The 12,103-nt window shown below is 42.2% G+C and overlaps 1 protein-coding gene across 1 annotated transcript; it reads left to right on the top strand.

Annotated features, from left to right (window-relative positions):
* Positions 1-8,312: 8,312 nt before the first annotated feature.
* On the top strand, positions 8,313-11,803 carry LOC306904375 (uncharacterized protein; the record flags this gene model as incomplete). The annotated part of the gene is made up of 8 exons (XM_079474232.1): positions 8,313-8,438; positions 8,743-8,862; positions 8,933-9,061; positions 9,229-9,421; positions 10,148-10,272; positions 10,411-10,601; positions 11,072-11,205; positions 11,571-11,803. The coding sequence occupies exons 1-8, from the start codon at positions 8,343-8,345 to the stop codon at positions 11,801-11,803; spliced, it is 1,221 nt and encodes a 406-aa protein (XP_079330358.1). The 5' UTR covers positions 8,313-8,342.
* Between the last annotated feature and the right edge of the window lie 300 nt (positions 11,804-12,103).

The raw sequence follows: 12,103 nt of genomic DNA, 5'->3' as shown, positions 1-12,103 counted from the left end.
AAGATCACATGCCTGCCGTCGGTCACAGGACTGATGTTATCTAATAATGGCGCTCCGGCGGGATGTTGTTCTTGAAATGGACATGGAATATTTAGAAGCCGTACACTTGAGTTCGATGTGTTTTTGCATTACTTGTTTTGTCATGTTCAGACAGCTGATGCTTCGTGTTGTGTAGTTCCACAGGAGGATCTTTCATTCTGTGTATTTTGTTCAACCAAAGAAGAAATCTGTTCAGAAGCAGCTGGGGAAACTTCTGACACAGAGCTCCAAACAGAAGCGACCCGTTCTCTTTAAAGTGAGTTCACGAGGAGCTCTTGGTGTATCCGTGTTAGTCACCTGCTCAACAAACATGATCATTTTCATCCAGAAATGTAAATTGATACTCGCCTTTGAGTTGTTCCAAATCTGACTAACACAGAGAAATATATTTGAAAGAATGCTTATAACAGACTTTGACTCAATTCAAAAGTGCCTCAGAACTGTTTGGTGTCCTACATTCTGCAAAGTGTCTTCTGTTCAACAGAACGAAGTATTTTTCCTACTGTGGGAGTCAAGATCTGTCTGGTTATAAGCATTCTTCCAAATCTTCCTCTGTTCATCAGAACAAACACATTTATACAGATTTGTAACTCGAGGGCGAGTAAATGACTGAATTATGTTTTAGGTGAACTGTTCCTTTTGGGGTGAACTATCCCTTTATAGGAACTTTGTCATTTACTGTAAAGTGATGTTTTGAACTTGTTTACAGTGTTGTTATGCTGAACACAAAGATGTTTGCAAGAAATGTGGGACACGAAACCGTTCTAGAGCATCATTGACTACAATCTAATGAAAACTACTATGGCAGTCAACGGTGTCCCAGAACTTTTGCTCGCCCACATTCAGTGTATACAGCTTTGGAACAACTTTTGAGTGACTAAATGGCAGAATAAAATGTTGGGTCCTTTCAAAGGCTTATGTACACCATGAGTGATATTTTTATAAGCTCGTCTGAAGAATCCTGTTATAAATGAAACGTTTACTTTGAGATTGAAAACTGAAACAATCAAACTGACAACATGTCAGATTTTTCAAGAGACATTGAAGGGATAAGAATGTACATTTTGTAAACATGGACTGAAAACATTATCTGATTTAGAAGTTATGATAATGGACTTTTAAAAACGAACAATTTTCTTTCATTTGAATGTTTCATAAATCTGTTACTACGTAATGGTTCCATATCGCTTCCGTCATTCTCATATTTCATGTTTATTGTTTGTCAAAAATCATTCGTTAGTCACTCTTTGTTTGTCGTTTGGTTTCTATCTACACTTTTAATCCCTTAAATGCAGCGTTTTTCCTGAAGAACAGTGAACTTGGACACGTGATGTTTTGCAAGGACAGCAATATGTTTGTTATGGTTTAATGTATTTTTGTTAACTTTGTTTTGCATGTGAACAGCGGGTTTTCCTCAAGGATGTTTGTGAACTTTCCAACTTCATCGACAGGAGTCAGTTAACATGTAGTTTAGGAGGATACCTGATGTACTGCCATGACAGCTGGGTTCACTTCATTAAGGTGTGTGTGTGTTTTTGTAGACCTTCATTTTACTCTTGTCTTTTTCTTCAATCACATGATATGTCCCTTCCTCACACTGTTCTCTAAATGAGGACACGCTGTGCAGTTCTGATGTTTCCCAAGATGAAAAATTTAAACCGTAACCTTTAAAGAGAAATGCTTCATTCCCAAATTCAGGTTTTTTACGGTTATGTGTACCTTTGGAGAAAGTGTAGTTCCAAATGTATATCCATGTAAATGTTGGATATCTCTGTACACAAGAGTTGTATACGAGGCCTGGAGTCGGTTACTGTTCTCCTCACTTTAGGACGGAGAGAGATGTTGAGGATGTCACGCTGAAGTGAAGGTTCTGTCTGTTGATGTGTTTAATATGTGCATGTATGATGAGGCTTTTAATGAGCGCGTCTCTATTGTGAGATCATTAGCAAGTGAAAGGATCGCACGCTCTCTCTCTTCTGCTTCTCTCGCTCTTTGTCATGTGAATGCTCAGGGTTTTCAGCTCTTAAAGAGACAGTACAGACAAAAATTAAAATGCATCCATCGTTTATATCCTCATGTCAAACCTGTATGAGTTTTTCTTCAGAACACAAAAGATATTTGGAAGATCGTTGATGAACAAACAACACTGACTGAACCGCAATGACTTGCACTTGCACAAAACCGCTAGCCGGGTTTCCATCTAAATGTCATGCAAATCTTTTCAAAGTTTGCAATGTCAGGAGGAAAGACAAATACAAATTGGTACGTTTCCATAAAGTTCCTGGAGCGGATCACTGTGGTATACTGGTAACCAACAGTAAATACACAAGATCAAAGACACCATGAACGGTAACATCCGCTTTGTTTCTTGGCTTTAATGTTCTCTACGTCAGAATTTATTTGGCAAGTGCGTTCCCTTCTCCCTTTTGCAAAAAATATAAAACCATCACAAGCGAGTGTAAAACCTTTTAGGGCTTTTTATTGGAAATGTTTTAAAAAAAACTAGCTCGGTGAGACATCTCAGAATATCATCTTTTGTGTTCCACTGAAGAAAGACTCATTCAGATTTACTACCACATGACTGCTGGTGTTCAGTAGTTCTGGATCTGGTGAGCCGTGTTCATGTTGTCGTGCAGGAGATCGACGGGTTTGTGCAGGAGTTTGTGTGTGTGGTGAACCGACTGCCGTCCTGTATCTCGACACTGCAGGCGCTTGCTAAGCTGCCGGTCCCCACAGGCTTTGAGCAGCTCCGAGACTTTTGCTCTGTGAATGAAGCTCGATTCCTGCAGCTCCGGAGGTATTTCTGTTTCTGCTCCTTTCATTTGAAGGCATGATGGTATTCGCTAAAAACACTGGAACTTTGAACGGTATTCTGGGATGTTTGACGTTAGCATCTCATTTCTGTCTGCATGGCAACTATATGTGGCCAAAACCACTGTGTGAATGAAACCGATAACCACTGTTTTTTAAATAAACACTTATGAAAGTTATTGGAGTGTTTATGTGGTCAAACAGTTCTGTGTCAGTAAGATTTGGTCAAAGTTTGGAGGTTTTTGACCAGTTACAGCTCATTTAAGAACGTTATACACCTCAACACAGAAATGCAATATAATATACATGACTGTCAATAGATCGTCCACAGCTTTAAGAGCTACACACAGGTTTCTGTTGGACCGTGATATAAACATTGATTTTCATTAGAAGATCCTCTTAAACACACGTTTGTGTTTTAGAGATCTTGGTTTGGATGACTTGCTTAAGCGCTGTGAGCGTTTATTGGAGAAACTGCGTTTCCCTGAGAATGAGCCCTGTTTTCTTGCGATGGCCGGAACAAGTCTCTTCTCTCACACCGCGTTGGAAATGCTCCAGAACTACAACCGGTTTGTACAACCAGAGCACACTTGCAACATGTTCTCATTGACATTTATACAGACTTGCCATCTCTCTCTCTCGGTCTCAGGTTAAGTGCAGCGGTGGAGAAAGTGGAGTTGCTGTGGCAACAGGCCTTCTCCAAGCCCCGCCTCCAGCTGCAGGTCGCCCACCTGCAAAGAGAAGCTCAACAGGTTAGAACAATAAGAGCGTTACACACGTTCACCCCGCTGCGATGTGAAGTTGATTTGACCTTGTGTTGTGATTTCAGATTCAGGAGCAGATAGTTGTGTTCCACAGAGAGAAGGTTCAGCCGTACAGGATTCAACCGGCTGAAGATGTTCACGGAGCTGAAAGTGTCCGGCTGCAGTTTGAGTCTTTAATATACATGCATGCAATGGTACGTAACGGGTCTTCGGCTTTGAGGAAACCGCTGCACAGATATCAGTTCAATAGACGTGAAACATCTGTACAAAATGAAGTTGTACTCCATGGACAGTGATGCTTTAGGTCTTTGTGTTTGGTTAGGACACATCGATAGATGACTAATGTCTCAGCTAGCACACAAACATCTGTTAGACGTCTGCTAAAGATCTGGAAAACATCTTGGAGTTTTACATCTTTTCTAAATCACAAGGATCTTACAGATGTCTATATACGACATCTGACGTCTCCGACACTTATTGCAGATGTAATACAGACGTCTGCCAGATGTAGTGTGCCATCTGATGAAACGTCTTATGTGAACAGGCTCTTGTTCGTCGTGCTGAGGATGTTCTCCACACGTTATCAGAGAGCGTTCAGTCAACAGATGTCAGAGAGCCGTGGGTCGACGATCTGCACCGAATGAAGGAGAGCCTCCGTTCTTCTGTTCAACATCTTAACCAAACACTTAGAAACGTGTCCGACTTCCATTACACCTTAAACCGAGTATGTGCTTTTCATCTGGTCACGAAATCATGACATTATTTGTGGCGTTGCATGACTTTAAACCGTAACCCTTGACGTGGTTTATTTTTGTAATAGTGTAAAGACTGGTACAAGCAGGTGCTGTGTGAAACCTTCCTGTCAGATCTGTCACGGAGACGTGAGGTTCTGTGTGAGCGCAGCTTTACTCCGGACGGACTCATGTGGAGACGAGGAGTGGAGACGTTTCTCGGGAGGAGTTCTTGTCCTGAAGTGCACGAGTTGGTGAAGCTTGCTCGTCTCACTGACGTTATGAGTGACCCGTACCTAAAACACACCGGCAAACTGCTGTCTCACAGGTGCTCATCCAGAGAATCCATTCCCAGATTCTAATCTCATTGTAATTGAACTAAACTATATCGATTTGGGAATACCCAGAGGCTGTGAATATAATCTATATTAATATATTATATTATGTGCTAAGGACAAGATAAGCACTTTTAAAACTGGCCTACAAAGTTTTATATGCCAAACTCTTAAATATTTTAGTAATTTAATGTTATACATTTACAGTAATGTTCGGTTGTCAGCTTGCCTTGAGTGCATTATATATGCGTGTTTTAACTTTAAAGCTTTTTCAATTTAAAATGAACATCTAAAATTGTGTTTGATCATATATGTGATAGATAAATTGTTATAAGGCACTAACATGATGATAAACAAAAAATAAGCTTAAACTAAACATACAATTGAAATGTTGCCACAGAATTCAGTTTTTGCAATAATCGTTAGGCCAATAAACAGAAATGTTTTAAATGTAGTCATTGGTTATTTTAAACATGTTTTTAATACTAAGATTTATCCGACATCTTTTGAACAATTTATCAGAATGGTCCAAAATTGAGTATAGAATATGACCCCATCACTCGTGTGATGAACATCTGAAACACTGTTCCTCAAAGATAGAACTGTGCTACATTGGGCTTAACATGTGCTAGAAGTTGAAGATCGTCATGTAAAACTTGTTTGATATGAAACTTGCTGTTCTATAATCAATAATATATATTACGTTCCCATCCACAGATGCATGACTTTAAGAAGACTGTTGACATCGCCCGCGTCTGTACCTCTTCATGACCTTCAGATTGCGCTTCAGTGGCAGTACGAGTACCTCATGTCTGATCAGAATAAGAGTGGTCTGAGAGATGACAGCTTCATATCCAACGCCGTCCCACACAGACCTTTACTTTCTCAACGTGAGAGTTTGTTTGATTTGGCCAAGTGGCCTTTGGTTGGAGATTGTGACCATCAGGTGTCACCCAGCGGCGCTCCTGGTGCCGGTAAACCTCCCTCTCTCAGCTCGTTCGACTCTGGTTTCGATGGAGCGGGAAGCAGTCACGTGGACACCAGGAGCCGAAGGGAGGGGCTCTTTAAATTTCCAGCCAACGGGGACACCAAACCGGTTTATGCTCAAATTCACGAGGAGAACGTCACAAGCGTGTCCGACTCCGAAGACCTGCTTGAAGATCCAGAGTGTAGTTTGAGGAGAGACGCCCCTCAGGCCAGTATTCAGATTGTTCCCACAATAACACCGGACTCTGTGAACCTGGAGATCAAGGTGAGGCGATCGGCCACGCTACCCAAGAACCCCTGGCTCAGTCTGCCTATAGATGATCTGGAGAGCTCTTATACGGTTACCATCACGCCAATTTCTTCCAACCAGCAGAGGATTATCAAGAGCCCCGGCTTCTCAAACACTCATGATGCAGAACAAACTTCTCGGACACGTGACCCGCGGCGGTGTGTTTGTGAGAAACCTCCCGAGAGGGAGGATTGCTTTGAGGACTCTGAACTGAATCCCGTCATCAATGTTTTGTGCAGTACCATCACTGATCCTGAAGAAAATACTGTGGACGCCGAAGCCTCTCTTCTCTGGGACACGTTTGATCTTCACAACCTCAGACATGATTCCTATGAACGGTCAGTTAGCCATACATGTCACATCCTACTTTGCACTATAAAGCAGAATTCACTTCAAAATCAGTGTGACATCCATGTGAGTGTTTGTGATGTTTTGGGACAGGTTGGACGCTTCTCTGTGTGAGTGGGTTCAGAGAGAACAAGAAGAGCTTCAGGAGGTGGAGAAGACTTTAGAGCGAGCAGCTGAGATCCTGCAGGTGAGTGTTGATTTACTCCCTGGCATGCCGTCTCAGATTAATGTGACAACACAATCCCAATGATCTATAGCATTACGTTGTTTGGTAGCATTCCTGTAGCAGTGTTAAGCGCGTGGTGCACTAACAACACCAAGGTCATGGGTTGGATCCCAGGGGATTGCACTTACTTGGAAACAAATGTATAGGATAATGCAATGTTAGTCGCTTTGGATAAAAGCGTCTGCCAAATGCGTACATGTAAATTGTTTGATTATGATAGATATGACAGGATCTCTTGCTAGTTGTAATGCGGCAGATTTTAATTCTGGTGGCTTTAATCTAGTCTGCTCTCTCTCTGGTGTTTACAGTCATACACATTACATTTGCAAACAATACTGTGGATTTGAAATTCGTCTGGGAATAAAACACTCATGTATGTCATGTTCAGGAGGAAGAGAATGTGCTTGCACAGGAAGTGATGCTCGATGAGCTGTTAGAAGCTGAAGATGTGATCAAACATGGTCCTGTATGGAATAAAGATCAGCACGGTGAGGTAAGACTGCCTTCACGCATGCGAACAAATTGAAGATTCATCAATCTGATGTTAAAACTGATGACACGTCGTCATAGTTCACACAAGATCATCTTCACTGAATGTCAATCCTTCAGACTCTTTTTCTTAGGGTCGGTCATATTCACCCATGCTACGTAAAGACACTCATGACTAAACCGAAAACCATCTCATGCCAATGTCTTTATTTACAGGTGTCACCTCAAGATCTGGTTCAGTCTGGCGTGATTGGGTTAGACTATGAAATCTCTTCTCTTCCCGTCAGTCCTCGCAGTCAAATCCCATCATCTGATTCTGACACTGAAACCAGTGAGATTTGTGAAAAGCGCTCAGGTTCACGCGGATCAGTCACAGAAAGCCTTGCGTGTGTGAATGTACGACAGAAAGTGGACAGAAGTGACGTCCTTCAAGATCTTGAAGTTCTCGAGGAGCAAATCCTGGAGGAGAGGTTAAAACTAGAAGCCTTGCGTCTTGGCGAGTCCGAACCTTTAGCTCTGCCTCACGTCACGACACGTAGCTCCTGCAGAGAGCGCCGGATGTTTCTGGCACACCTGGAGGACGAGAGGCTGGATGTTGAGAATATGGAAAGTCTGAGAAGAGCGCGAGTAAAGAAGAGAGTTGTGAGGTGTTCCATCATGGAGAATAACTCTATGACCAAAGATCTGTGGAGTTCAGACACCGAAGAGAAACTTCAACACACCGACACATCTCGTCTCACAGAGATGAACACCAATCCAACACCTCAGGAGGCAAAACCGGCGTGTACACAAGTCACAAACAAATCTCAGTCAACTTTGAGTTCTCCTTCTCCAGATTCTTCATCTCAGTCTGAAATTAATCAAGATGTCCGGTCTTGTCATGAGGAGTCCGATACGAGCGATTTGTCGCGATCTTCCGGCACAGACTCGCCAGCTTCGGTCCACCCGGATCGGTCATCAAATCCTCCGGTGGATGAAATATCTTGCTGTCTGGCGGAGACGCAGCAGACCGATCCGGAGAACTGTGCTTTTGATCCTGGTGGTGCTCCGGTACCTGTACCAAGACGTGTCTTTTATGATGGACTACAGCAAATGCATTCTGAATCCATCTCGGAGTCGATCGACCTCATCCGAACTCCCGGCCAGATCACAAGATGTCTACGAGGACTTCACATGCATAACAATAACAACAACAATCTCGTCCAATCATACCGACACGACGGACATTCTGAAACCCAACAGAACATCTCTTCAGCCCTACCGAACACTGCAGAACCGCAGCGGGAGGAAAGTGTTAAAGCAGAGTGTGAGTCGACGGGGCCGATGTCGGGCCGTGAGCGGAATGAACATGGAGTTTATGATGGAGGTGGCTCCACGAGAGCTGTGTTTGGATCGCTGCCGAACACGTCTAATAGACCGGTGAGGACTAGAGATTTCTACATTCAACTTTAATGGTTCCAATGCTTGCGCGAGGCGGGTTTGATGAGAACAGATGATGCTTGTGCATGGATCCTTCATGGAAGCATCGTTTTATTCAAGCTGGTGATTTGTTAAAATACAAGTAGCCTACTAACATCTGAGACTGTTTTTGTTGTAAACTCAGGATATTTTCTTAGAAGATGAATCGCGAAAGTCAGGAACCCTTTAACTCATTGAGTTTGTGTTGACCAGGAGGAATTGATGTACAAGTCTTTAAGAATGTTTTTACACGTCTCTTTATCAGCTGGAATATAAGACGCCCATCGTGCTGGACACGGGGTCTGGTTTGATGAAGGCAGGATTTGCAGACCAGGACCTTCCCACTATTGTGTTCCCTACTGTTATTGGTCATCCAAAATATGAGGTTTGACCTTTCACCTCCGTACAGTCTGTGTCACATGACTAGTTTGATGCTGTTTTTTTTTTTATCGCAGGAGGTGATGAGTGGAGGTGTGGACACAGATGTGTACGTCGGACATGATGCTCAGCACATGAGAGGAGTTCTGACCCTCAAACATCCCATAAGAAATGGCATCGTACGCAACTGGGATGAGATGGAGATGGTGAGTTGTCGTTGATCTCCTCTTTAATTAACGAAGAAGAGTTTTAAAGTCCACATGAAATCTAAGTTGACCTTATTCTGTGAGCTGCTCCAGAGTGATGGTTCTGTGTGTTGGTTTGATGATCTGGACAGAGGAAGGTGTAAACAGATTTTTTGGTTTGTTTGTAGATCTGGCATCATGCGTTCCAGCAGCTGTCTGTGGATCCTCTGGATCATCCAGTGATGTTGACTGAGGCGGCCAGGAATCCTCTGGAGAACCGTCAGCGGATGATAGAACTGATGTTTGAAACCTTTAACGTCCCGCTCACGTTTGTGGCCATGCAAGCCGTTCTGGCGCTTTACGCCTCAGGACGAACCACAGGTCAGACGCGTCTGGAATATTTTTCATGATGGTTTATCTCCCAGGTTCACCGCTCAAATGATTATTGGGTCGTTCAGATGGTCACAGACATATGCAGTATTTAATCCGTCGTCTTTAATAAATACATATGAGAAAATTAAACCAGACAGAGTTTTCTAAATAATATAAAAGATTTCTTAAGATGTGGCTTTTTACGGACAAAATATCAAGGGCTTTTCAGTTTGATAGGTGTACTTGTAGGAAGATTCATGTTCTGTATTAGCAGTGAAGTTGAAAGATGATCGTTTGCTTCTCACATGAACAGTGGTTTTTAGTTCGGAGTTCAAAGTTGACGTATGATGGAGATCCTACACCACAAAAAACACTTTCTTACCAAATATTTCTTGTATCTTGCTTTTATTTGTACAAGTAAACAAGATTAATTTACTCTACAAGGAAAGTGACCGAAGATATTCCGTTTTGTACAATGAAGGAAAATATAATGACGTTTGTTTAAAATGAGCAAAAATTCTACAATGTGGTGAAAATAAACTTCGTATTTAGCTTGACTATACTTCAATACATTTTTTGTTTTAAATTTGTTTCCTATATTTTCTTTCATAAAACAAGATTAATTGTACTGTAGTCTGTTTGAATACTGGATTACTAATGTTGAAGTAAATGTTTATTAATAAATTCATATGTAAATATTAGTTTAGTGTAGTGCTGATTTTGATGTGTGTTCAGGTGTGGTTCTGGACTCTGGTGATGGTGTCAGTCACAGTGTTCCAGTGTTTGATGGTTACTGTCTGCCTCACGCTGTCCAGCGCTTCAATCTGGCCGGAGCCGACGTCACGCTGCAGCTGCAGAAGGTGAGGACATCACACACGCACCACAAAAGCAATCTTCTAAAAATCTGTGTTTGTTTGCCACGCAGTCACACTGTTTTATAATACATGAGGCGTGGTCTAAATGTCCATGTTTCAGACTGAAGTGTGTGTGTGTTATAGCTTCTCCTGGAACAGGGTGTCCGTATGCAGACGTCTGCAGAGCTGGAGATCGTGCGGGAGATGAAAGAGAAATGTTGTTGTGTGGCACTGGATTATGAATCTGAGATTAGAGGCCGAGGTACGGCATCCTCGGAGGTCCAATACACGCTACCTGATGGACGGATCGTCTCGCTCGGCACAGAACGCTTCAGGTGATGAAACCGTCTCGATTAGACAATCTTCAACTAGACATCTGCCAGATATATGTGTGAATATCTGATGTCTGCATTGTTGGCTCATCTGCAATACGTCTCGGAGATGTCAAATGGACGTCTAGAAGATGTTTGTGATCTAGAACGGCTGGTCGTTTGAACACAGCAGATGTTTTCCAGATCTTTAGCAGACATCTTACTGATCTGTACGGGAGTCTTGGCTTGTCTTCACAGAAATCAAAATGGTAATGAGGTCTAAGTGAAGAGAGAAGAACAGACCTGTGAACGAGAGCTATCGGAGTACAGCGAGAATATTTCGATGTCAATGAAATGACACCGATTGAAAACATTAGGAGACGCATCTTTTAATTCTCTTCAGATTTGGATTTTGTAATGAAAACGCTGCTGAATATGCAGGTGAAGTGAAACCGAGATGACAAATGTCTCTTTCTATCACTTGTCATACACAGGGCACCAGAGGTCCTGTTCAAGCCAGAGCTGATTGGACGAGATCATTATGGGATGCATGAGAGCGTTTTTAAATCCATTCTCCAGTCGGACATTGACCTGCGGAGGAGTTTTCTGGGAAACATGGTTCTGTCAGGTATGAATCAAACGAGTCTGCTGTGGATGTATGAAGGGTTTTGGTGTTCATATGAGTGTAGTGTTGATGCTTTTTACTGCCCATATTCACAATAACAGTTGATTAAATCCGTCCGTGCTGTTATTGTGAACATGCTGTTTATCCACGAGGGGCTTTTGACGAACTCATTGTGAACGTTAGCTGTATAGTTTTATTCTTTAAAAAACAAACACCGTAACACCATGAATAACATGATTTATGAAAGTTGATAAACTGTCTTCTGTTTTTGCAAATAATCTCTTAATTTCTTCCGATTGTTAGTTCTGTTAAAGGGTTAATAGCTTGTGTCTATGGGTGCACATGTCTGAGTTTGTGTCTCTTGTGAGGTGGTAACACGCTGTTGGCCGGACTCCCCGAGCGTCTGCAGATGGAGATCAGACACATGGTTCCAGCAGATCTGATGGAGTCTGTAAGCGTCACGAGTCCGAGCGATCGAGACTTCTCTGTGTGGTGTGGAGGAGCCGTGTTGGCCAATCTGCCCGAGTTCTCCAGCGCCTGGATCAGCTCTGATGAATATGAAGAGTTTGGTCCACAGATTGTGTTCAGGAAATGTTTCTGAGGTTTTAATGCAGTTGATTCACACAACACGGTCTTACTGAAAAGAGTTTAAGTCCTCTGTAGGTAAATAACTGCCTGGTGAATTCTGAATCTTGACTGATTCAACGCATCAGCCGTGTTTTAACTTTGTTTAGATTTTTGTCTCTTAAAAACGGTTAATAATTTTAATTATAAATATAATTATTTTTTTAATATTTTATATATATATATATCTATTCAAAATGTTATGTAAGTTTAATATGTATGTGATCAATTCTCTGTGTGGTTTGTGGATGCAGGACGTGTGAATGGATCGAGTCTT

The sequence above is a fragment of the Barbatula barbatula genome, assembly GCF_947034865.1.
Source record: "Barbatula barbatula genome assembly, chromosome: 15".
Classification (NCBI taxonomy): domain Eukaryota; kingdom Metazoa; phylum Chordata; class Actinopteri; order Cypriniformes; family Nemacheilidae; genus Barbatula; species Barbatula barbatula.
Note: the sequence above shows the minus strand (reverse complement) of the source record. Positions and strands in the feature narration are given on the sequence as shown.